Below are 27,509 nucleotides of genomic sequence, written 5' to 3' on the forward strand. Positions count from 1 at the left end.
CGAGTGGGTCGTGTAGCCGGGGGGGGGGGGGGGGGGGGGGGGGGGGGAGGGGATGTTTACGTACCCCCACCCCCCTACTTGATATACACGTATTTGAGTAAATTTTTTGTTAAAATAAGGATGGGGTGCGAGGGTACATGAAAACTTCTTTGTATGGATTACTATCTGTATGGGGGATTTCTATTTGAAACCCCTCTGTCAAGTTACATGTACTTGTTTCTAGGTAGTGAGGGGGGTGCAAGTCTAGATTGCTGTAGCCAAAATTGTTAGTATTGGTCATTGTGCCACATCAAAGCAGGTCCTAAAGAAGTAATAATATAAAAAGGCCTTGCCCCCCGAAAGAGAGCTTATCAAACTAGAAAACTGTGAATTGCTATTATAATGTACATGTACTGTACATTTCTACAAAAATCAGAGTAGGGCCTAGTTTTGAATACTTGTTGTTGTACATGTTTTATGTTATTGTCCAAGGTTCCGACTGATAATTAATTGAGTGTTCAATCAATGCCAAATAATGTGCAAAGTTCGCTTCATCATTACAATTCAAATCGCAATTCAAAGACTGGACAAACGATATAATAAAATTAAGTAAAAAGAACCAAATACAGACAATGATATCATCTCTCTTTTGAATATGTGGTGGCTCTGAGAAGAGCCGTTGGGTTTGTGAGTGAAGAAGCTGTTTACTTCTTGGACTTCTTTGCAGCCTTCTTGGCGGGCTTGGCTGCCTTCTTGGCGGGCTTGGCGGCCTTCTTGGTGGGCTTGGCGGCCTTCTTGGCGGGCTTGGCTGCTTTCTTGGCGGCAGGCTTCTTTGCTGCAACCTTCTTGGCGGCAGGCTTCTTTGCTGCAACCTTCTTGGCGGCTGGCTTCTTGGCGACCTTCTTGGGAGACTTGGCCTTCTTGGTGGACTTCTTTGCGGTCTTGGGCTTGGCTGCCTTCTTGGCGGCTGCCTTGGCCTTCTTGGCTGCCTTCTTTGCCTTGTCCTTCTCCTTCTGGGCTGCCTTCTTTGCCTTATCCTTGGCAGCCTTGGCGGCCTTGGCGGCGTCACTCTTGACGTTCTTGCCGTCGATCTTGAAGGAACCGTTGGCTCCCTTTCCCTTGGTCTGGGAAAGTGCGCCCTTGGCTACCATGGTCTTCACGCACTTCTTGATGTGGGTGTCGTAGTTCTCTCCAACCTTGTAGTTGGCTTTCACGTACTTCTTGATGGCTTGCAGGGAAGATCCCTTGCGATCCTTCAAGGCGGCGACGGCAGCGGCGACCATAACTTTGGTCTCGGGGTGAGCGGCTGGTGCCTTTGGCTTGGCGGCCTTCTTCGCCTTTGGTGCTGCTGCTACTTGTTCGGCCATTCTGATACGAGTTTCTTGCTTTACTGTGCTAATACACCTGTAAATAAGATTGAATGATTGGATTTGACCGAGCGCCCCGTAATATACACTCGTTGCGGACGTGCGTGAAATCACTCGTATTATTCACAACGCGGTACAGTGGGCTGGCCTTTTGCAAGGTAAAATGGCGCACTTGTAAATTTCTGTGTTAGTGTCTACTTTTTTGAGCTTATTTTTTGACTTATTGAAAGCACATTTTCATGATTTTTTTTTATGGACCTGTAGACAAGGATTCCGAGCTTTAATAAACAAAACTTTGGTGCATTTTCCGTGTCAGAAAAATTTGAAATTTTCACCGAATCAAAAAACCTCAAAAAAATTAATAAAATTCTCGAAAATTTACACTTTTTTCTATGAAAATTGATTCAACACAAATTGTTCAAGTATTTGAAATGAAAGGAACCCTTCTTAAGTATAGTGCGTGAAAAAATCATGAAGATTGGATCATCCCATCGTAGTTTTTTGAGCACTTAATTTTAGTGACTCGTGTGGCAAAAAGTTGACTCTCGTCGCATATTTTTCGGTGCGCAACGTAGAGTCTCCATGCCAACGTGGACGAATTTCTCATGAAAATAGCCGATTATTTGTCAGTTCAGAAGTTTTAACCTGATTATGTCCCAACTTAACCGGATTTCTCAACTAATTGTACAAAATGTAGTGTATTTTGTGGTATAAATAAGCATATTTGGACAAAAAATACACTTGGCATGAAATGCTTATTCGGCGCGGTTTTTTCTCTGGCCCTGCAGCTCAAGCTCATTGGCTGATTGAAGATAGCCCCGTTTCCATTTTGTAAACCTTCTAATTTAGCCTGAAATCGTCAAAATTATCCCCAGACCACTTATTTCAAAATATTCAGTAAAAATGAAGTGTCACATCCTTCATGAAAATGTAAAAACAACGCGAAAATGGTGTGCCGAGCTCAATTGGATATTGAAAAACAGTTCGCAGTTTGGATAGCAATAACGTGTAACGATGACGGCCCTTGCAATTTGCATTTGATACTGAACTTCTATATTTTTCGTTTTCTGGCAACCTTTCCATTTAACTACATAGATTTTAATCATTTAATGTAATGTCTGGTTGAATATACAAGCCATAGGAACCATAAATCTTAAAAATTGTAAAATTAAGGGTAATTTTTGGACAGCATGGGAAGTCGCGTGTACATGGCATATTATGGGTTTTGAACACTTCTAGTTTTGAGCCGCTTGCGCACACATCGGTCAGTATGCAGGCTGAAGCTTTTGGTCAGATTTGACTCGTTATGATGTCAAATTGGATTAAATAAGAACAATCAACAGATAATAATTAATAATCAATTCATCAAGAACATCATAGTGGAATGGTACAAAATTTGCCATTGCAAGAGAATCATTTCAGTAATGACTAGGCCCTGTATGATCAAATAAGAAAAGATTTCAGCGTTCTTTTTTTTTATTGGCGCGCCGTGATATGGTACACAGATCAATGATGCAGTGATACAATTAATTACAAATGACTACTTAACTTCATTAGTTTATTTTAGGCAGGTATTGATAACTTCAATTTCAACCTACACAAAAAAAATATTAAAATGATTTTGTTTTTGAACTCAAAGTATGGTATGAACGATGTTTTCACTGTTTTGTGAATGTAAACAAAAACAAATTGCCTGAAAATGTTCACATTAGGTTTCATTTGAACTTGTTTACGTTATTTATTTTTTATTGTAGAAGTTAAAACATGAGTTTTATTTTATAGAATTTAAATGTCTCATTTTTTTTTAAGTTAAATATTCAGAAACAACTTAAGTGTTTCTTTGTATGTTTTTAGGGTGTGGCACGAAGCGCGCACTCTCAACTTAGTACCTGTTTGCGGGCCCTATGATACAATTTTCCTTTCTTTTTCTTGGTTATTAAATTTACGTTTTCTAGACCAAGATTGAGCTTTTCTCACCCTTAGTTTATGAAATACTGACGGTGTTTTGTAGTGTTATTACGCCGATTATATGCAACTGTGAAGTGTAGGTATTAGTCAATTCAAAATAATGATGACGAGAAAAAACAAGTCGGAAAGTTCTTGCCCCTTCACATAAAATAACTCAGATTTTTGAGCCACTCAACCTCATATTTCTGGAACCATTCGGTTGGTTTAATCCTATAAATTGCAGATAATACGAGTAAAACTAACACGTTTCAAAAGGTGGTTTCGTTGTGAGATGTTGCCGAAAATCTGGAGGGGTAATGGCCCAGCATGCACTCAGGAAGAACAACCCGTTATTGGAATTCACAATAATGCACAAATGTTTCGCAGATTGAAATATTGCTGAATCCTTCTTTTAAAACCACATTCTTTAGAAAGGAATTGTTATATTATAACAAATTATCAACAGCTGCAATGTTTCTCGCCAAGTGAATTTGTATGGTATTTAATATGTTTAGTACATGTAACTATACCTAACCCTCTGTGATCATTCACAACGAACAGCCCTAAATATTATTTATTTTATGGAGAAATGTTTAAATTTGGTGTCGTCGGTGCTCTCCCGTAGACAATTTTTACCTTGACATTTTATCTGGTACTTTATTGTCTCAACGAATTAAAAACAATTTGCCAATTAAACAATGGGCAGTTCAAATTATTGATATTTATCAACAATTACTTGCAACTGAAAAAATACAAAACATGATTAACCAGCAGCTAAGGAGGAATTAGGAAAAACAACAATTTTTTTACAAACCATGTCAAATTAGAATTATGCAGTGACAATTTTTAAGCAAATAGCGAGCTGATTTGCTGGCATTTGTGCATCAAAATGTGAATAAGTTGCAGACACTGCTATAAACGGTAATGGTGGATTAATAGAAGTTTCGAGAACGAAACTTTTACGCGTTGTGACTTGTGACCATGCACCAACGAGAACGGACCCCGCCCCACCCTTGTCCCCATGGCGAGATGGCGTGGGTGTAAAGCTTTTGATTGGTCGTGAGTGGCGTCCTGAAATATCGATTGATTACTGCGTGGAGGTAGAACTGCAAGATTAGTGTTTGTCTCTTTTCTCACTTGTCCTTGACCAGTCATAAATTCCATATCAGAATTGACCAGGATTCCGCGGTCCCCAACCAAAGCCTGACCCATAACTTGGTCAAGCTGACCCGGAATCTGGTTTCAAATGGGAGAATAATAGCTCGTAATATACTACGCCGACCCATAATTCAACCCAGAACTCGAAACCGGGTCATTTCTGAAGGGTCGACGTGTAACAAAAAGTTTTAATTCGTATAAAGGACTGTTTGTAGAACAAACGGCAATGTTTACGAGTTCTGTGCATCCAAGCTCATCCCATTGAGCTATTAACGAGTTGTCTAGAATTTTCAGTGTTTTTACTATTTTAAGTCCTCTTTAGTATATACTATTTTATCAAATTTATTGTCTCAACTTTTACAATTTGTTTAGAACTGGTCTTGTCAAATTTATTGTCTAAACATTTACATTTTAAATGCGATGTTATGTCATGAAACAAAATTTAAAGGATAATTAATTTCAATTCCATTCATGACTTAATTTCTTTCTTTGTTTGAAACGAAAGGATACCAATATCAGGAGAAAACATAATATTGAACATCAAACACTGTATCATTCATATTACAAAATGGATTGTAAATTAAAACCGAAATAGTTTTAATAGACTTATACGCAAGTTCTGAAATTATGTGACCACAAGGGCTTGACAAAAAAGTTTTAAGGCTTATGACAGAACATTGCATGGACGCTAAAGTAATGCAGAGTTTGTACTATACCATATCATGACTTACATGTATGTAAACTATGTATTATATAAATGTACATGTATGATCCATTACATGTGTCCTTAGACCGTCGTCTGTGTTTACGTATTTATTATTCATGACTTGAGGTCATCGAAGCCCTACTGCATCGAAGCCCCCTGATTGGCCAAGCTCTCTGTCATAGATCCCCCACATCGTGTACGTACGGCGCCAAAAATCAGACAATCTGACCATTTCGCAATCCGAGTTGTTAAAACATGTTGTTTAAAAATGGGATTTCGCTGCCGTAATGTTGGGTTTATCGTTGTTTCTTTCGCATTGATTTGAAGAGTATAAACGGATATGTAATGTCAGCTATGAGAAAAATCAAATAAGGATCATTAATTTATAAAGATTGAAAATCAATTAAAAAGTACGAAAACGTGAAGCATTTTCTGGTGAAAATATGCAATTTTCGTATATAAAAATATGCCAGAATTCTTAATTCGTGAAGGAAACTTGCGTTTTACACATTACTCTCTATAGTTTGGTTGTTTTCTAGCACCTGCTGAAATAAACAAATGGATTTATTTGAAGTCGAAATAATGGAGTAAAACACGATTTGACGCGGAAGCCATTTTGGATTGTCAGTGATTGGCCATTTATCTGGACATTGCTACGGACTGAAGCTCCAAACCTCAGCGAATTCTTTCAGTAAATTCTACAATTTCTTGCCTCATATTCTGTCATAACATTTTTGTATGTCTTCTCTATCGTTTAAAAATTGTGAATTTTAGCCCTGGTAGTGGGATGTTGCCAATGTCAGTTAAGGCATAGAGAGGGCAACATTTTAGGTATACATCATGTCGATTATGTGTACGGATACGAGCTAATTAAGGTTTTCAATTTTAGTTCGCAGTGGGACTGACTGGCATATACACGAGAATGTTATATTGTAACTTTGTAAAACCATAAGTTATAATAAGGTTAAACCAAATTAAACAAAATATCAATAATTTAACCATGATGTCCTTGCTCTATTGGGTTATAGTTATAGTTTATGTTGTGTCACATAGAATGGATATGTCTCATGATCTCCGGAAATTCGTAAATGGAAAACACAATCAAGCACAAACATTTCTTTGAGTGAAATGTTTTGGAACCTAAAACCACATTCCTTTGAAGGGATTGTTTCTTAAATACAGTGGACACTATTGGTAATTGTCAAAGACCAGTCTTCTCACTTGGTGCATCTTAACATGCATGAAATAATAAACCTGTGAAAATTTGACCTCAATTGGTCATCGGAGTTATACCCTTGTCACACGACGTGCTTTCAGATGGTTGATTTCGAGACCTCAAATTCTAAATATCAAATTCGTGGAAAATTACTTCTTTCTCGAAAACTACATTTCTTCAGAGGGAGCCGTTTCTCAAAATGTTGTATACTATCAACCTCTCCCCATTGCTCGTTACCAAGAAAGGTGTTTTTTTTTGCTCGTTACCAAGAAAGGTAATTTGAGCTCAATTGGTCGTCGAAGTTATACCCTTGTCACACGACGTGCTTTCAGATGGTTGATTTCGAGACCTCGAATTCTAAAAATCAAATTCGTGGAAAATTACTTCTTTCTCGAAAACTACATTTCTTCAGAGGGAGCCGTTTCTCAAAATGTTTTATACTATCAACCTCTCCCCATCACTCGTTACCAAGAAAGGTGTTATGCTAATAATTATTGTTTTGAGTAATTACCAATAGTGGCCACTGCCTTTAAAGGTAATATCTGCGGCTGCAGTGCCTCTAACCATGGCTTTAATCAAAGTGACTTGTTATGGGAAAATAATTGTTGGTGTAATTACCACCAAAGGTAGACCCTCCTCAAAGTAAGTGTCGATCATACACAACGAACAGCCCTATAAATTTTAGGAACATTACACTCTCAAGAAAAACTACGGTCTATAATGATCACAGATTTTCATAAAACTTACATGGTCTAATGATGATGAAAGTAGAAAACATCCCTTGAATTAGTTCTGTGTGAAACGTCTAACTATTATTTCTAGAAAAAAAATTAAACTAATTTCCCGTTTGGAGTTTATCGCTTCATTTTTTCTCTCAAATCGATGTCAGCATGCAAAAAAATAATTTGTTATCGGTTTTCACTATTTTATTGTGAACCTAGATGTCCAATCGATCTCAAACTTCATGCACTGTAGACATTATATGGTGCCTTACACCATTAGCAAAAACCAATTCCTTTACTTTAATATTATTATTTTTTTTTTTGGGGGGGGGGGGCGGGGGGAATGTGTAAAAACAAACTCTGGTGTCTTCGTTGTTCGCAATCTCATGAAGGTATTTTTTAAGCTGATGGCACGCTGATTTATTGCATTTGATTGTTAACAGGTTGCAGGCACTGCTTTAATATACACGGACAGCAGTAGGCCATAAATGGTGTGATTTTGATAGAAGTTTCGAGAACAATAAATCTTAACTGAGACTCGTGATGTGATCAACGAGAACGTATCTCGCCCCACCCTTGTTCTCATGGTGATATGGCGTGGGTATACAGCTTTTGATTGGTTATTAGTGGCGCTTATAATATCGATTGCTACAGCCAGTTTAGTTTGATAAACTACTGTCTTTTCTCATTCGTCCTTGACCAGTCATAAATTCGGCATTTTAGAATCGATCCGGATTATGGGTCCACATAGCCTGACTAATTTCTGTCAAGAATGTTCAGTGTTGTAACTAATTTGTAGTTATTATTCAGTACTAACTTATCAAATTTATTGTCTTAACTTTGTTTTAAAACAAAGTGCGAAGTGTGTGTCGTGAAATAAAATTTCAAGGATATTTAATTTCAACTATATTTATGACTTATTTTCTGTCATATATTGTATGAAACGAATACAATGAGGAAACAATGAACAACATACATGTACATTCAAGTTTGGCTGTAAATTAAACAATTTTTCCTCCATGATTAAACCTAAATTATTTGATTAAAATGAGCAAAGGTTATGCCAGAACATTGCACGGAAGCTAGACAGAGAAGTAATCGAGACTGTTCACGTACATTGTACAGTTCGTGTCAGCGGCGCATCTCAGCTGTGTTTACGTACTTATTATTCATGACTTGGGGTCATCGAAGCCATACTGCATCGAAGCCCCCTGATTGGCCAAGCTCTCCGTCATAGATCACCCATATCGTGTACATGCGGCGCCAAAATCAGACAACCTGACCATTTCGCAATCGGAGTTGTTAAAACATGTTGTTGAAAAATGGGATTTTGTTGCCGTAATGTTGGATTTATCGTTGTTTCTTCGCAATGATTTGAAGAGTATAAACGGACATGTAATGTCAGCCTTGACAAAAATCAAATTATGACCATTGGTTTATAAAGATTGAAAATCAATTGAAAAGTACGAAAACGTGAACCATTTTCTGGTGAAAATATGCCATTTTCGTCTGGATTTTTTTTCCAGAATTCTTAATTCGTGAATGAAACTTTAGCTATACACGTTACTGTTTATATCTGTGTTCATTTCTATCACCTGTTGGCATTAATGAATGGATTTATTTGAAGTCAAAATGTTGGAGTAAAACACGATTTGACGCGGAAGCCATTTTGGATTGTCAAGTGATTGGCATTTTTATCTGGACATTGCTACGGACTAGAGCTCCAAACCTCCGTATTTGTCAACAAATTCTTTCACTAAATTCTACATTTTCTTGTCATCATATTGTCATTATGTCTGTGAATGTGTTGTCAATCGTTTACAATTTTCAAATTTTAGCCCTGGTTGTAGGATTTTGTCATTTTCAGTTTAGATGCACATGTACGATTATGTGTATTGTACAAGAACGAGCTTATTTTGTTTTTAAATTTTAGTTCGGTTTGGGACTGGCAGATATCTCTATGAGAATTTTATATTGTAACTTGAAACCGTTATGCATAAAAAGGTGACGTCACTCTATTTAACCAAGTTACAATATTTTAACAATAAATTTCACAATTTTCATTAGTTTAGGTTTGCTAAGTTATAGTATAGAAATATTCATGATCGCTATGAGGGGCATAGTTATATTTTCGTCCATCCTACATCTTCTTTTCATCAGGCGAAGTTGTACTGCAAGGCATACATCGATACAAAACTGTTGAAGTTATGTAGAAAATGTTTCAAGTTATGTTAATAAAAAATACTAAGAATGACACACACACAAAATAGCTCGGTAGACTGCATTTTTCGTTTTTAGGTTCACCGTTTGGAAATAAAATGTAGGCCTATAATATAAAGTATATGCTTATGATTTCAAATAGTTATGTTTAAATCAAATGTGTGATTATGGTTTCGAGTACATACATACATACAAAAATGTTAGTAGACCTAATGTTAGTATTATAGAACAAATTTTTGGGGGAAATTGAGTTATTTGAAACCACTGTACAAATCAAATTCTCTCAGATCGTAGGTGGAATACATGATTTTCAGCTTTCTGTTATATAGGTTGATATGAACAATATGAAGTGGCGGCGCTTGAAGGGGGTGGGGATCCAATGACCAAACTTCCATGCACTGTTACTAGACCCCCCCCCCCCCCCCATACAAATGAATGTTTCCCCTTATGGCATTGGCAAAAAGGTTATTCAACCACAACCATTGCACCAAATTTAATGCAACTGAAATATTCGTAGGGACATGATAAGTGCTGCTGCTGTAAAAATGTCTTCCGTGTGTTTCCGGACCTGTCATTTTAGGAAAGGCTATAATGTTGCAGTGGAATTTCATGTTATCGAATCTGGGCCCAATTTCATAGAGCTGCTAAGCATAAAAATTTACTTAGCATGAAATTTCTTCCTTGATAAAAACAGGATTACCAACCAAATTTCCACGTGATTTTCAGGATAAGCAAACAACCGCTGAGTGTACCAGTAACGAGCAATATGCAACAAATGGAAATTTGGGTGGTAATCCTGTTTTTATCAAGGAAGAAATTCCATGCTAAGCAAATTGTTGTGCTTGGCAGCTCTATGAAATTGGGCCCTGCACCCATGGTCTATTTTTAGCAGCACAAGGAGACACGACACAATCACTCATGCCTCAATGTGTTACGTAACACCACTTCCGCGTCATTTGTATCTGGTCTCTGGTTGGTCAAGCCGTCAATGCACCATAACAACAACTTCACCCAAAAATGTTTTTACATCGGCTCGTTTTTTACTCGATATTTTGGGAAAGGGGCCATCCATGTTGCAGTTTCTCAGCACAAATTGAAATATAAGAATTACAAGTCTTTAGGAGCCAACTCTGAAAGGCATTTTATGGGATGAGTTTCAGAAACGGAACAAAAAAATTGAAAATTTTCAATTTTTCATCAACATTCATGATCTAAAATGTCTGATTGTACGCTCAGATATAACATTATTAATTTTACATAGAGTTGAAATACAAGTTTTAATACACCTTTTCAGTATTTAATACTAATTGCAGCTCAAATCTGGACATAATCTAGAGTTTAGGACCAAATATTAAGGCGAAGTCTAACGAGAATTTGGCCTCTTGTGGTCGGACCGTGAGCTGTCGTGTACATTTATACTGTATGTAAAGACGTACAGTATATATTTTCAGAACCCAGCCTGTTCAGTGAGTTCACCGCCCCTTGGTCGCGTCGACGGATCCTACAGTAAACGAGACCAACATCAAATGCACTGTATACGAATAATTTAATACTTGTGAAACGGAACCAAACATTTCAAACAACTTCAGGCTATTTGTTGTCAGACTACGAAGCAGTTCTGATGAGAGTCCCTTTTACCCGTTCAGCGCAACGGTGGGCACGCATCGGACCAAAAGATTTACAAAAAGTGCACCTTTGGTAATTTCAATGTATTTTTTATTTGTAAACTTCCACACAGACATAAGTTTCTTTAACCTACACGTCATATATTATTATTACCTTAAAGAGTCTGAGTACTTTTTGTAAAAAAAACCATTTTGTCCACAGATTGACATTTAACTTACACAGTTTGAAGAAAACGATTGGTAGAAAGCTTTCCTGAAAATATTACTTGCTCATGCTGAGGTGAATTGTAGTTTGTTGAGAAATTGATGGTAAAACAATGTCATGAAAATAATTTTCGTCCAAGTGACCATGAGACAAAAACTAGCATGTAAAACGCATATTCTTACGCATTGGCAACTAATATTTTAAGGTACGCTTTCTACTATCATTATCTTCAAACGGAAAATATTTTGACATTGTGTTTAGGCGTTACAAAAAGTACCCAAATAACCACAGAGCAAGGAACTAACAAACGGTGTAAACAAGAATGCTGAAAGGTTGCAGCTTAGGAAAGATGCAAACGGTAAATCAGTTTTAACTGGCCTGGCAAAAGTTAAGCTTGTGCACCCCACCCCACCCCTTTTAGAGCCCTAAAATAGTGTCCTACTTTCGCCGCTTTTTTGTGCGAACTATTTTAGTTGTCTGCATTACTACTACGTGTACACATTGTGTCAGTGCAGTGAACCCTTTATTTACAGTACACATGTACATTTACCAGGTACCTTCCTATGTACCGTGTGTACAATTATTTTACTGTACACATGTACATGTACATGTACATGCACACGCATACACAAAACGCCACTGGCTGTGTTACCAGCTACTGAATATTTATGATGCCTGTGAACTGACACTTGATTGGCCGGATCCGCAGTAGGTGACATGGCGCTCTTAGTGAACGTGGCAGAGTCGCAAAAAGTTGTTACAGGTCGACGTCTTTTCTGCCGTATTTTCCCTGTAAGCGTCCGTTCATTCTGCGTTTTCTTTACGATATTGAACAAATATTATGTAGTGTGGCTGTTAGGCTATCAAAAAAGTCACATTTCCCTACAAATATTTCAGTCGAGACCCAAGGTGCTTAAACCTTGGGAAAATGAATCAAACTTTTCCGAATTTTAACACATTTTGTCACAAACATGAAAATGAATCTTGAAATTACTTCTCATAATATAACTTTGGATTGTTATCTAACGCGTGTTAAGTTTTCCCAGTGATCATTGGTAATTTAAATGGATTTTATTCGCAGACAAAATGGTCACATCTAACAGGAACTCGGTGCATATTTGCCGCGAGGCCGTGCGTGGGTTTAACTGGTCTTGACGCATGTGGCGCCCTAACCCTTGACCCCACTTAAGCTGTTAATTACCACAAACAAAGAGGAACCATTTTAAATGAGTAAATTTCTTTTTACGTATGTGTATGATTTCACCAATCCTCAATGGTTTGATCCCAGTAACGGTGCTACAGCCTCAGCCTTTTCGTCGCATACATTGCATAAGGGACTCTTTCGGAACTCTCTTGTATATTTTTACTGATTTAGATATTGTGGAGTAGCCTTACTTCTTGAAATGGGTGAGAAATGTTTTTTAATAAGTGGTGGGTTTAGGAAACTTAAAGGCTGGAATAAAGGTTGGACGAACAACTGAGCAAAATGTTGCTTCCTCCTCCCCCCCCCCCACACACAACCCCACCCCCTTTGCATTCCTCTTCAGTAACGTATATAGTTTGTTCTGAAAAAAATTCTGATCCAGCCCTGTAGTTTTAGTTGGAACCGCCTTCCAGTTTGTAGAATCGCCCCAGTTGGTTGTACCGTAGAGTACATGACTCTACACTCAATCCCGGCTAAAATGTGTGAGCCATAACAATAAACATAAACCTCGTCCCAGACTCGTTCGCCCCCCCCCCCCCCCCCATTCATTTATTACCCCAGCTGGAGTGCAGACCGCGCAATGTGAGTCCACATTGAAAGGGGGGTCACGGTCACGGGATTGTGTCCCGCCGGCGACGCGTAGCATCGGCATTCCATGATTCTCGTATGGTCGTAATAAAGGAAGAGACGTAGCATGCCTCCTTGTTTTCCAAAATGAAAAATGTTTCCCAAAAATGTCGTAGGAAATAACCAACTACCCATGAGAAGTTTCTAACAAATCTACACTATATACAGATGATCGGTGGGACAATTGTCGGATTTAATTGTTAGAGGTCAACGCCCGTTTTGTGAAAAACTGAGGTTGAAGTTGGGTGAGGGAGCAAATGTTATTTTGACCAAATGCCTCATCATGCCCTCGTCTTCCTTCGCTCCACCGCTGGTGGCTATTAAAACAAGGCAACATATATTTACTTAATAATATTATTCATCAAGATCACGAACTTATAGTTATATTGTTTCAGGCAGAATTCTTTCACAATTATTATATTAGTATAGAGTTAGCCAGTCAAAGCTCCTAGATCGAAAGTTTACAACTTTTCTCCGGCCCTCTGTTGATGTATTTTTGCCATGTTTTTTCTTCATTCTTCTCACAGCACTCTCGGCAGCTTTAACGTGTGCCTCAGTCGCTGTTGCAGATGCTGGGATTGAGATGTATGACGTCATTGTCGGGTGTGCATTGGTAAGACTCAGGTCCATAAAAACAAGGCATGTGCCCGATTTGAAAGAGCTGCTTATTGCACAAAAAGTAGCTAAGCAATTAAAGGAACACGTTGCCTTGGATCGGACGAGTTGGTCTATTAAAAGCGTTTGAAACCGTTTGTTATGAAATGCATATTGTTAGAAAGATGTTAGAGTATAATGATCCACACAAGTATCACTCGAAATTGCACGGTTTTCCTTTTACGTCGCGAACTATCACGGTCGGCCATTTATGGGAGTCAAAATTTTGACTCCCATAAATGGCCGACCGTGTTAGTCGACAGGGTAAAAAGAAAACCACGCAATTTCGAGCCATATTTGTGTAGATCATTGTATTCTACTTTTACAATATCTTTCTAACCATATACATTTTACAACAAACGGTTACAGAACGCTTTTCAAAGACCAACTCGACCGATCCAAGGCAACGTGTTCCTTAAAACAAAATAATTGTGCTTACCAGATAAGTTTACCAGTTAAACTGGCTAAGTCATGCTATCATGCGCCTGTCTGCAAATTAAAAATCCTTAAGCAATATTTTCTGCTTAAGCAGCTATATGAAGTTCGGCCCTGGATTTTGCAAGAGGCACTTCCATTTGAAAATTTCAAATTTTTAACGGCAATCAATGCTTAGACATGGGGGCAGTTGGTATCTATGTAAGTTCAGCCCTGCAAATATGCATTATAATTTTATACGGTCATTGCATTCGTGTCATTTAAAATGTTCAAATGTAAATAAACATGTCTTCATGTGCCTTTTACCACGAAAAACTCACCTGAAAAATGTTTCATGCTGGACTCTAAAAGTATATACTTTAATGTTCATTGGTTTGCCTTATCCTTCGTATTTTGGAATTTGAACTACTTTATGTGCTTCCCATCGTACATAGCATCTACAAGTTTCCTTTATTTCCCATTAGAGACGATTGTGTGGTTCATGTATAGATGAAGGCAAATGTCTCAAAAGAAACACAATTTATGTAAACTTATTATCCATTCCATATATCATACTCCTTTTATTTTGGGTAGATTAACTATTTACCCTCCATCGTGCTCACTATTTTGCTTGTTATGTTATATCTCGCGTAGAGTAGTATAAAATAAATGTTGAATTGATTGTTCATTGTAGCGACAGGCAGGTGTTGAAACCTCGATGTTGGACCCTACCACGAGCGAGGAGTTCCGAAGCCGTCTAGACCCAGACGAGACCGTTAACACTGCCGTCAACCACGGCTCGGTCACGGTAGCTTATCTACCATCCCTCAACCAACTATCTGCCGTACAACAGACGGGAGAATTAGACCACGAGGTCGCTGTGCAGGTGAGCATTCGAGTTGTAGTTTCCAGGAACACTATTTTCTGTTTCGATTGTTGTAATAGAAATCCCACACAAAATAATATTAAAAGAGTGGAGAGGTGGGTTTCGGAGATGACCCTTCAGCCTAATGTATGTTGCCTTGGATCGGTCGAGTTGGTCTTTGAAAAACGTTTTGTAACCGTTTGTTATAAAATGTATATGATTAGAAAGACATTTTAAAAGTAGAATATAATGATCCACACAAGTAACATTCGAAGTTGGGTGGTTTTCCTTTTACCTCGTCGACAAAAATGGTCAGCCATTTATGGGAGTCAAATTTTTGACTCCCAAAAATGGCCGACCGTGTTAGATTGCAAAGTAAAAGGAAAACCACGCAATATCAGTATCGAGGCAAATGTGTGTGGATCATTGTATTCTGCTTTTAAAACATCTTTCTAACCATTTAATGCATTTTTTTAACAAATGGTTACAAATTTTCAAAGACCAACTCGACCGATCCAAGGCAACGTGTTCCTTTAAGATCAAAGGCACAATTCTCCAAAATATGTCCCCTCGTTTCCTTGCCCACATGATTTCATTTGTACTCAATTTAGGTTCGTTTAGACGTCAAGTTATAACATACTCAAAACTGTATGGTAAACCTTCCTCGGTCGGGTTAGTTTACACAAAATATTGTTGAAATTGGATGACTACCCGGCATCTTGCTGCTGGCTGTTCACGAAATCGAATGATCTTTGACTGCATATGAATTGATTTTAGTGAATGCTAAACCGTTAAAATTCGTGTTACTCCTTTTGAAAGTTTAATGATGCTAAAACGGGACATTCGTTCTCAAAGGCAACTATTGAATGAGCCAGGTGCTAAAATCGATTAGCCAGGAAATCATAGAGACGACAAAAAAATCAACTACAAAATAACTGTTTTATTCATTCACTTAGCAGTTTAACTTCGGGAAAATATGGCAGAAGTAAAATCAGGTCATCGAAAAATCTAAAGAAAACTAAATACACGGTGCCTGTTAAAAAGGAAAAGATATCATACACATCAGAAGAAATTTAACTTCAAATAATCACAAATTTACCAGAAAGTGGTGCTTGTTCTTTTGAAGCTTTGCGTGTGAATAGAAAGATTAAAATAGTAAACTTGCGGCCTCCATTTATGAAACGAGTGTTGGCTCTGAGAAGAGCCGGTTTGATCTTGACGTTTGGAACAGTATACGCTGCTCACTATTATATCGTCTAACCATTAACCACGTTATCAAGTATTATACCCTTGTCTTTATTCTTCCCCAGTGTCTAAAGAAGTGTATCGAGGGTTGCGTGGGAATGTTCCCCGTCGTGAACCAGTGTCTGATCAGGGCAGTCAAAAGGAAATCACAGAAAGCCAAACAGATGGCAGAGAAACAACAGACTACATCCATGGACGAAAGTACATAGTCAGGTTTGGCCCTTGTGATTGTGCACAATATTGTTTAAATGTCACAATATGCACATCGAGGTTCGAGGTTCAAGGTTCATTTATCTTTGGGTAACTTCATCATTAAGTGTGAAATTTGTACAACTTTGATTTTGTACACCTTTTGTATTTAAAGAATAATCAGGAATCGTTGTTTGCAGTTTTGATAGTTGCTATAATAATCTTTAAAAAAAAACTGCTATGCAATGTCAATAAACTAACCACAAGGTTTATTACATTCCAAGTTATCTACATAAAATGTTGACAAAATAATTGGATTTCGATGTCTACATGTTGCCATGAATAATAAATGGAGACCATTTTAAAGACCGCCCATATTTTCAAGGTGTAGCCATTTTGGTTTTCTTTCCACAACAAAAAACACTGACGTAAACAAAAGCGAGGAAGGGTGGGTAAATTTCTTTATTGCATAATGAGGTTATGAAGTGTTTTGCGATAGCAAATAGGGTACACGACTTCGTCAGCCAGCCAAGCATCATTGATGATTACAAAATGATTCGTGGATATTCCTATATACATTAATTCGAAGTTTGAATAAAATGACGAGTGACGGGATAGAAGAAACGATACATGAATTGGTAAAAAGAGAAATATGTCTATGTCCTTGTATGTATTGGCGGCTACGGCTCAGCTGGGTCGCTGCTTGCCCATGTGTTGTGGTATACTACTGCGTCCCCAGCAGCACCCTTAGCAACAGTCGTAGCTTTAGCCGCTATTTCGGATACGGACATACAAACAGGGTTTCGCTACTTAGGTGTGATATAAAGATCGGAAACACCAATGCTGTGACTTCAGAATCTTCAGAAATTATCTGTATAAAAATTGTCTTGGAAAGCTTTTTAAACATACAGTTTGTCATGCATGCTGCAGGCTACCTAAATTTTAAAATGGGCTTTTGGGGTTAGATTTCCGAGGTTTTAATGGCATCAAGTCTGGATTTGAAGTACTTTAAATTAGTTGTCTCTTTCACGTCAGCTGGAATAGGGTTCCATTCTGGTATGGTGTAATGGGTAGACTGAAAGGATCATAAGTAATAAACAACATGACGTGACCGCATGAAGGACCTGAGCTCAGTTTCTATTCTCAGCTGTAGTTTGTGTGTTGTGATTTGTAGAATAACTTTCCTCTATGTGTATGTGTCTGATTTTACCCCTACCAGATCCGTGGTATTAACCCAATTTGTCCCAAGTCCGTGTGCCTTCCCCGTAACTATGTCTACAAAATAAAATGAAAAATATTAAGTTAAAGTTTGGTTTGTGCGTGTTTAGACATAAACCCCAACAATTAAGAATAACTAAATATATATAAAGGCACACGATACATAATTTTAACACCAAGAAAACAATTAAAACAACGATTACATTACTACACTTAAAACCGTTTTTTAGTTAAGTCGGGTATACATAAAATACTCAACCTGAGAAGTATGTGACGCCGTACCGGCTCAATTTCAGAAAGTGAAACAGAAGTCGTTGCTTTTAGCTTAGCCAAAACCATGACAAGGGTACCAGCCTAGCACATACAAATAACTTTGATTGGTACCCACAGCCAAGCAAAATGCTTTTCTTAGCTCAGCAAATGTTTGTGTACACTCGTGTATGTTTGGCGAAAGGATGCCTCGTAATAAGGCCCTCGTTAATACTGTAGGGTGAGTTTTTTAATTCTATCCTCGTTACCCGTGTTACTCATGAAATCATCAGCGAGTTAACCGTTTCCGGCTGAGGTCTTTAATACGGAAACGTGCAGCCACCGTTCCTCATCAACTCCCCATGTGCCACTAGTACTAATCTTGTGATCACACATTCTCAAAAATGCATCCTTTTTGAGCATCCATTTGATCTTTCCTTTGTCTCAGCTCTGAACAGTTTTCCTTGGACTTTGTACACAAATTTTCTTGTGGAGCACCCAAGTCTCCGAGTTCCGCTATGTAGTCCTTTTGTTTTCCCTTTTTGTGTTGTCTTTGGTCTCCATAAAGGTAGCGAAAATGAGCACGAAAGCACACACACAAACCATGGAGTGTTCCTCCATGCTAACGGTTAAAGTGGTGACGTCTGTGAACAAAACAACGTGTATTTTAAACGGTGTTTTTCTCGCCTGTCTGAGCAGTGGAACTCTCTAATTATGCAAGAGTGAAAAGGCACTATTTGAACAGCCATGCGGGACAACTCTTTTTCGATTGGTCTTCTACTCTTTTAGATTGAAGGCACACGATACATAATTTTAACACCAAGAAAACAATTACATTACTAAACTATAAACATACCGTTTTTAGTAAAGTCGGGTAGACATAAAATACTCGACCTGAGAAGTATGTGACGCCGTACCGGCTCAATTTCAGAAACTGAAACAGAAAACGTTGCTTTTAGCTTAGCCAAAAACCACGACAGGTACCGAAAATGAGCACGAAAGCACACACACACAAACCATGGAGTATTTGTTCATCTATGCTAACAGTTAGAGTGGTGACGTCTGTGAACAAAATAACGTGCGTTTTAAACGGTGTTTTTCTCGCCTTTCTGAGCATGGAACTCTCTAATTATGTAAGAGTGAAAAGGCACTCTTTGAAGAGCCATGAGGGACAACTCTTTTTCGAGTGGTCTTCCACTCTGTTAGATTGAAGTCTTCATCTTTTTGAGTGATTTTTCACTCTGTCCTGGAGTGAAACTCCTCTAAGAGTGAAAAAACACCACTCTTTTAAAGAGCCATTTGAGGGACAACTTGAACTGTAAAGAGGGGTGTCTTTCACTCTTTTACATTTAGAGAGAAAACGGGGGTTTTCATTCCACCTCGATCTGAGGTAGGTAGGCCTATAATCGCTAGCTGCTGGATGCAACATCATGTGAAATGGAAAGAATACGGTTGACTTTGTTGGTCTGGCCACTGCCTCCCGCAGTGTGGGTCTCCAACTCCTTGATGATGTCTTCCTTCTGCAATAAAAGACAACATAAATCACTGTTTAAAAAAACGTCAAAAAACAGTTTCTTCGTTATCGCACGGCAATTCAAAATCGGGAATTGTTTTTCAAGTCTACAAACTGACCCAGAGTGAAGTGTAAAGAAGAAGATTCAAGAACGTCTTTGATACACTGATGCTGTTGTAAATTCTCAGTGAAGAGTTGATGTTCAGCAATATTTATTTAAAAACGTGTCGCGTCATATCTAAACTCATTTTGATAGCGCCCTCTTGTGTCCAAAGCCTCTTTCCCCTTTTTTTATATCGGTGGTTAGAAACCATTTACATGAAGGCCCCTACATGTACATTATACTGACTGTCGGACAATGGAGAAACACATTTCTTCAGTATGGTGGATCAAGCCTATCTCAGCTGGATCCACAGCCATAGCCGCTGAGAGCCAGAGCCACACAGTGATTCAACAAGGTCAAGTAACGTACCTTTCCCAGTGATGTTTGTAGATTATTGATCCTAGCATGGAGCATCCGTATCCTCCTCTCGGCCTCGGTTTCACCTTCATCTCCGTCTTTCTTTGTAGACAACATGGCGCCCTTGGGATGAACCTCGTTCCTTACTCTTAGCTTGAAAGAGAAAGTACATAATGTTCCACATCACTTTGTTTCCAGTGGTGTGATCTCGCAACGCCCCCCCCCCCTCATCCCATCCCCCAGAATGCCTTTCTTGATACGCTGCGCATGGTGATAAGTTCCATCAAAAACGGTCGACCGCAACATTCCATGGCTGTATACGTATCATGGAAGGGTGAAGTGAAATAAACCAAACGTAATAAGACACTTATCCCGCCGCCACCATCTTTGTCATGTTCCTTGTACCCCAATACCAGTAACGAATACTAACATTAGTTGCACAAAAGAAAACCATACTATTTCTCCTTCCAACCTCAGTTTAATTACATTGATTTGAATGGGAGAAAATCAAGATGGCCACACCACGATATACAATACCTTAGGAACGAAGACGAGGCACAGTGTCAGTGTTGTTGCGAAGAACACGAAGGTAGACATGATGACAAAGCGAGCATTAACCTCATCCAGGATGAATGTAACTGGTACGATGATGAAGCTCAGGATGACGATGTTATACACACTGATCCCTGTCATGTAAAAATTAAACTGATGAATTTAGATGTCACAATTGGTGAGAACTTTGTAAATCTAAATGATCAAGCACCAGACACCATTGGTAACTATTCAAAATAATTGTTTTATATCATGAAAACTTACTTGGTAACAAGCAATGGAGAGCTGTTGGTTGTGAGAAACAGCTCTCTCTAGCTGAAGTAACGTAGTTTTTTTTTACTAAAATATGAAAATACTTCAGGCCTGAAACCCTTTTTAGGCGTCCGAAAGCACAACAAGTTTTGCAATAATAGTGTTTTTCTGTCATATTCTATTGCAACTTCGATGACCAACTGAGCCTAAATGTTCACAGATTTGCTATTTTTCGATGTTGGGTACACCAAGTGAGAATGCTGGTCTTTGACAATTACCAAAGGTGTCGTGTCTCGAAGTCGAATAAATTGGTGGCATGTATAGCAATAGAACATTATGTGCATCACAACTTACCTATATATTTGGAATCATTCAAAGCTGGCACCGTAACATTCCTCGTTTCCCATGCAAGAAAGGCGCCAAATATTAGGAGTAAACCCTCGATGCCCACCAGTGTCCCGATCCAGTACACCTGCCATATAGACTGACATGTCACATGAACGGGTATGACGACGACGTCCTGGTCATAGGTTTGCTGTAAATAATTACAACAGATGGTGTGACACATCACAGTAAATGTTTGTGGGGGACGGAGCGCCGCTGGCCCCCACGAGCCTTCTCCTCTTGAACACCACAGACTTCAACAGTCATATTATATTATAGTGGAAAAATTTGCGAGGGGAGGGAGCTAAAAATAAAAATAAAATTCAAATTAATTATTTGACGAAATTATATTGACCTGCTGGGGCACAATTTCATAAAGCCGTTCAGCGGAAAATTGTTCCTTAGCGTATTTCTTTGCAGAGAAAAAACGTAGTGGGGCACCAGTTGAACAATGAAAACGTTATTGAAAATTTGGCTGATAACCAGTTTCTTTTGAGCAAGAATTGATTGTGTTAAGCAAGCTTTTATGTTTACAGGCTTAATGAAAATGGGGCCTGAACACTGACAACCGATAGTTGTAACTTGCCCATTTCAAAATCGTGTTAAATAACAGCACAAACATTATATAATGCAACAATTAATGGAATCGCGGGGACGGGTTAAGGGGGGGGGGGGGGGTGCAGGGAGGGGTGTTCTTGAGAGATCTATCCCCGGAGATTCTCTCCATGCCCCCCCCCCCCCCCCCCCCCCCCCCCGCCCGCGGGAAATTAACATAGGCTGAAAGAGGTTGATTCAACAGAGGGCGCTATCACAATTAATTTGTCATACGGCTCGAAATTTTGTACACAGTTTGCCCGTAACGATTGGGGTGGGGTGGCAGAATCTTAGGGTGTGGGACACACCGATCCCCCTGTCACCGGGGCTTAGCTGAGTAAAGTTGGTGCTGATCTCACCTGTTTAATCCCCTTGGTGATGACCACCTGTAATGGGTCTACGATCTCCCAGAGTATTAACACGGTTAAGATAAATAGAACCAAGACTGCCACCATCACGTACAACTGATAATCCTTTATCATCTGGTGAAGAAAATTACACATTTCGTTAACTTCAAGATGATAAACAAAATTCCGAAGGTTTTTCTTAAAAGACAAAGTACATGTAGATAATATTGGTATGCAAATCAATTCATTTAACATTTAGAGACACTGAACACCTTTGGTTATTCTGAAAGACCACTTGGTGTATCTCAAAGACCACTTGGTGTATCTCAACCTTTGCACAAAATAACACATCTGTGACAATTTGAACTCATGGTCGATCGTCAATATAATAATGGAAGAAAATATACCCTTGTCACATAAAGTTGTGTGCTTTCAGATGCTTGATTTCGGGACCTCAAAATCTAATTGTAAGGTCTCGAAATCAAACCCAATAATGTTAGTGAACAAATTCTTCTTTCTCGAAAACTACATTACTTCGAGGAGGGAGCCGTTTATCACAATGTTTTATACTATCAACAGCTCTCCATTGCTTGTTACCAAATAATTTTTCATGCTAACTATTTTAAGTAATTAGCATTCGTCCAAAGCCTTTAAAGCTCGCTGAGTATTATAAACTTGATACCATTATCAATCCCCAGGGGGAAATAAATGAATTCCCAACAACTGACAAAATGCACTAATCACATTATGGTAATAAACCACGGCTTCGGCTTTGGATTCGGCTCAGGCTAGCTTGGTCCCGCGGTTGTTTTGATAATATTGTGTGTGCTTTGCGTACGTGCTCGGGGCTTCAGACGAGAGGACAGGGCCTGAAGCCGAATCAAAAGCCGAAGCCGTGGTTTCCTAATAGGGTCCTACCCTTGATGCTGACGCCACACTTTCAGGCTCGTTAAAAGACAGGTGTCACATGCAATTATGTCCTCTATGCAATACTATCCAGGTGACATTATTGCATATGCAATAATATCCGTCGGACGGTTTTGCATATGCAATCGTGTCCGCCCGGACGCTGCTGCATAATGCAATTATGTCCGCCCGGACACATTCGCATGTGCAGCTGTGCCCGCCCCCGTGCAAAACCGTCCTTGCAGTAAATTAAACGCCCTTGGTCGGCGGAACACGTTCGCCCTTTTTTTTTACTAGCTAAGTGCTATGTTCGGCAGTTATTATTTTGCTGCAACCATAAAATATGTGAATATTCATGCTGCATATACGTACGTAGGTTCAGTGCATGCACGCTCGCTTACGCGCGCACATACGCGTACAGTCATGTACATGTCCACCGGACGGTTTTTTGCATAGCCCGGACACGATTGCATATGCAAAAGTGTCCGGAGCGGACAGTATTGCAGGGCGGACACATTTGCATCTGACACCGGCGAACAGACTAGTCCTAGCCAAACCGCACGGTGGCGCCCTTTCAGGTACCGTTAAAAGCACAAGTCTCCACTCCCGAACATGAGACTGACCAAGATGAAGTGACCAAAAGACCATGAATGTTCAAACTTCAAACCATGTACAACGGACTTGTTTTCCTAAATCATGTTGGATAGTATTCTTTAATCGGCTGAGGAGTCTGTTGGGTGTGTATTCTATAACTTTACCGTTTTCATCACGGCTTTACTGGTGAAAATCTTATGCACACGCCATGTTTTGCTGAACATAGCTCCAAAGGCCATGGAGAACCCAATGCCCATACACCACGTATTTGCCTGCATAAGGGAAAGTGAAAAAAAATGAGCATTACTCTGCGTGTACAAAGTTGCCTTTCAGACGAGCACCTGTTCACGCGCGCTACAGAGATTTGCATAACAAAAGAAACGTTCAACGCGAAGTGCGCTGATTGGTCAGCTGGTTTAGGAAGTTATTTTGGGACTGTGTTGTTTACTCGCGTGTGTGGTACTGATGGGTTTTCTATGGACAGCTACTAAACAACAAGGATTAATGGCGGCCGTCTTTTCAACTGACTTTTAGGACGGGTTACTGGGCAGGTTTTGCTGGTGAATTGCTTTGCTTCTAGTTGATCTTGAAGGAATAATTGAATAGCTACTTTTAAGGAACAACACTCAATGGATCTACATTTAGTCAACTCTAGATAGACTGCAGGAATGTGGTGAATTTTAGACGCTTTTCCAGAATGTTGTGTGGGATGTTGGTGACAACTGAATTTGCAAGGAATGTTATCTTCAAAGTCGTGGATTTCTATGGAAACTTAGACCGCAGTTTTATAGCATCTCGGTAAGTTGAACTATAATGATCTTATAGTAACATGCAAGTTCAGAGGCCTAGTGGCTATAATATATAAGTATTCCCACATGGACTTATTTGTAGCTGTTGTCTTCCCATTTCAGCCAAAATATCCGCTATAATTATTTTGTCTTGTCATGACTATAAAATAATAAACTCGCAATTATTTTATACGAGTCCTGTTTTGAAAATCCCACACGGGCACACTAACTTGCGTCCCTCGCGGTGTCAACCTTCGGTTGTTTTCCTTGCCATGTCTTCAGAGAGATCATTATTTTTATATTAATTTTTTCCTTCACTCAGTGGACTCATAATTGATTTGTTTTTCTTTTAAAATACGGTAAAAGCACGATTTAATAAGCACATGCGAGTCTTGTCCAGGCCTTTGCGAGCCATGTGGGTAAATTTACCGGGGGGCTTGGGAGCGGGTCGCGGGGTAAGTTTGCCCTTCTTGCTTTACGCTGTTTTGACCGGCGATACCTCTTAATGCATTGCGTAGACTGGTTAGCATGGGGCGGTTGACTGGCCTGACCAGAAAACTGTTTTCATTCTTAAATTCGAGTCTTTCAGAGGGAAACGTACAGTACACCTTGAATTTGTTGCTATGTGTTTGAATGTCATCACTATACGTGAGCTATACAAATTGCAGAGAAAACCCCATGCTGTGGTGTAGAAATAGTATAATTACATAATATGCAGAGCTTGTTAATTGCAAGTGACAACTTTAGTTACCCACAAAACCATGAAATAATTATGTTTACCGTTTTTTTTGTATGCCTTGTATATTCTATGTTTTTTTCAACTTAAACTTTAATCTTATACAAGATAGAAATACGTTTCAGGAATAATGCTTTTTATTACAAACGAACTTTGCTCTCCTTATGAGAACCCCCCCCCCTCCCACCCCAAAAAACAAGTTCCACTTCACGATTAAAACGGAAATTCAAAAATATCAAGATTTCCCAGTGCACTTCGTTAACGAAGTTCCATAAAGTTCCACTCCACTCCAGGTTCAAAACAGAAATTTAATATTTCCCAGTACACCTCGTTTAACGACGTTATTTCTAGTAATTGGATATTATTACAACCTTGTTGTGAATTCACACTTTTAATAACTCTGTGCCCAAGAGAATATACCATCTGTTCAACTTTGGCGTTTCTTTGAATGAGTAAAAAAAATGTCTCACTCCATTCGTTACGTTATTGCTGAGATCTTTGTTTTTATAAACAATCAATAAAATCTGCCAATATTGCGCAATACGCGAAACGTTGAATGAACTATAATCCTGTTGTGGTTAATTCAGGGGGGGGGGGGGGGAGTTTTGTATACTGCCACCACTTTGGAACTAAATTTTATCAAAAGAAATGTCGCATTTTGAGCAAATTAGATACCATTTTATTCCATAACGAATGCAAAAGTGGTGGCAGGATACGGAAATTTTTCCAATTCAGGAATGAACTTGACGAATTTCCCATACAAAATGTACACGTTTTAATGTTACAAATTTGAAAAATGACGTCGTTGGATGTTTTTGATTTTGTACTTTGGTATCAAAATAAAATGGCTGGACATTTTACACCACATTAACGTGAGGTTGGCCATGACCCAAATTACCTAAAGCTATTAACAAAATACTGCTTGAAAAATTTTCTTTGCTAAGCACAAATTTAGTGGGGCATATCCTAAATGGAATTTTGGCTGATATCATGTTTTTGTTAAGCAATGCTTTTAATATGTGCTTAGCGAGTTGCTTTCAGGCTTAGTTTATGAAATTGGGTCCGAATTGTCACCTTTCGATCTCATCGGAAAAAGAGTGCATCACGAAACCGAAACAAATTTGTTAGAGCCCCCTTAATTTCCTAGTGATTCAAATCAATTTATTAAGCTCCATGTAATTTTATGTTAAATAAGGACCAGTACCTCCAAAATAATGTTTACCTTGCAAGTCCAGATATAGGCTTGATGTGATACTCTGCTTGTATCTAAACCATTGAAGACGATAGATAAATACATGAGCATTCCACCAACTAAAATAAGATTATTCATCTTTGGGCTCGACATCTTGATATACCTACAAAGATAGGAATTGTTTTGGGGAAAGAAATGGTTTTCAAATTAAAAGCATTCAAAAGCTTCGATTCTTTGTAATTTCGGTGATTGTCAATTTTTTTAAGCGAAGTAAAACATGTCACATTTTAAACTTTTTTTTTTCATGAAATGAACCTGTATACACTTGATGTTTTTAAATGACAACAAATTTTGTCCTTGAAGTATTACCGTATACTTACGTGTATTTTTCGGATCTAACAAACTAGCAAGGCAGTGCCCAACTTCATAGAGATGCTGAAGCGGAAAATATTGCTTAACAATTTTCTGCTGTCACCATACACATGGTACAAGTGACACGGTAGTTTGGCTATAGTGACACATAGCAGATTCAAAACTAGCAGATTCTGTCTCAAAAGATTAATTATAACTGAGAAGCTTGGAGTTATGTATCAAACATACAAGGTATAAAACAAAAGAATGTATTATGCTTTTGTGAGTAAACAATGCAAGTATACCCCCCCCCAAAAAAAAAAAAAAAAAAAAAAAAAAACAAACAATCAAACAACAACAACAACAACAACAACAAAAAAGCAATATAAATTATTATATTTCTGAAATGAATTCCTTTTTATGAATGTCAGTCATCGTCATTACTGGGCTCGATTTCATAAAACATGTAAGCACGAACATTTGCTTAGCATGAAATTTCTTTCTTGATAAAAACAGGATTACCAACCAAAAAATTAATTTACATTTATTGCATATTATTGCTTGTTACTGGCATTCAGCTGATGTTTACTTATCCTGAAAATCACGTGGAAATTTGGTTGGTAATCCTGTTTTTATCAAGGAAGAAATTTCATGCTAAGCAAATTTTCGTGAATACATGTCTTATGCAATTGGCCCCAGCTCACCTTCTATTTCTGTAATGGATGTTAAATCTTAGAAACCCAACAGCCAGCACGACTCCCACGATAGCTAGAGCAGTCATTCCGATGAATAGATCAGCTGATATAGTTTGTGGTAACTCCTTCTCTAGCACTGAATCAGCTGGGGGTTTACCACCTGAATCAATAGATCAATGCTTTTGGTTTTTGATATGTAGGAACTGAACTCTTTTGGGGTCAGATATGACTCGGAATCTGTGTCAAGATTACCCAGTGAGATTGAGCCACTCACAAACCGCGGAAATCTATGTTAAATTTTCAATTTGTGTTTACCTCTCCGGTTCAGCTTGACC

General features: G+C 38.6%; 3 protein-coding genes across 3 annotated transcripts in view; 1 reads left to right on the top strand and 2 right to left on the bottom strand.

Annotated features, from left to right (window-relative positions):
- LOC139949725 (exosome complex component MTR3-like) overlaps positions 1 to 17,666 on the top strand; it is a 28,931-nt gene extending 11,265 nt beyond the window's left edge. Inside the window, exons 5-7 of the mRNA XM_071948230.1 lie at positions 13,504 to 13,589; positions 14,739 to 14,930; positions 16,220 to 17,666. Of these exons, the coding sequence (XP_071804331.1) occupies positions 13,504 to 13,589; positions 14,739 to 14,930; positions 16,220 to 16,363 (422 nt within the window). The 3' untranslated portion in view covers positions 16,364 to 17,666. The remainder of the gene's footprint in view (positions 1 to 13,503; positions 13,590 to 14,738; positions 14,931 to 16,219) is intronic.
- On the bottom strand, positions 582 to 1,373 carry LOC139949875 (uncharacterized). Its single transcript, XM_071948435.1, has one exon. The coding sequence runs from the start codon at positions 1,344 to 1,346 to the stop codon at positions 684 to 686; it is 663 nt and encodes a 220-aa protein (XP_071804536.1). The 5' UTR covers positions 1,347 to 1,373; the 3' UTR covers positions 582 to 683.
- A 1,390-nt stretch (positions 17,667 to 19,056) lies between the features above and the next one.
- Positions 19,057 to 27,509, bottom strand: part of LOC139949436 (gamma-aminobutyric acid type B receptor subunit 1-like) — a 39,830-nt gene continuing 31,377 nt past the window's right edge. Inside the window, exons 12-19 of the mRNA XM_071947765.1 lie at positions 27,184 to 27,334; positions 26,159 to 26,291; positions 23,577 to 23,684; positions 21,925 to 22,047; positions 20,942 to 21,122; positions 20,321 to 20,469; positions 19,796 to 19,936; positions 19,057 to 19,330 (exon numbers count right to left, since the gene is read on the bottom strand). Coding sequence (XP_071803866.1) covers positions 19,220 to 19,330; positions 19,796 to 19,936; positions 20,321 to 20,469; positions 20,942 to 21,122; positions 21,925 to 22,047; positions 23,577 to 23,684; positions 26,159 to 26,291; positions 27,184 to 27,334 — 1,097 coding nt within the window. The 3' untranslated portion in view covers positions 19,057 to 19,219. The remainder of the gene's footprint in view (positions 19,331 to 19,795; positions 19,937 to 20,320; positions 20,470 to 20,941; positions 21,123 to 21,924; positions 22,048 to 23,576; positions 23,685 to 26,158; positions 26,292 to 27,183; positions 27,335 to 27,509) is intronic.

Source organism: Asterias amurensis, chromosome 17, assembly GCF_032118995.1.
Source record: "Asterias amurensis chromosome 17, ASM3211899v1".
In the NCBI taxonomy this organism is placed as follows: Eukaryota; Metazoa; Echinodermata; class Asteroidea; order Forcipulatida; family Asteriidae; genus Asterias; species Asterias amurensis.

What these genes read in the sequence shown, in the direction of transcription:
- LOC139949875 (XM_071948435.1), bottom strand. Translation starts at nt 1,346, where the DNA reads ATGGCCGAACAAGTAGCAGCAGCACCAAAGGCGAAGAAGGCCGCCAAG.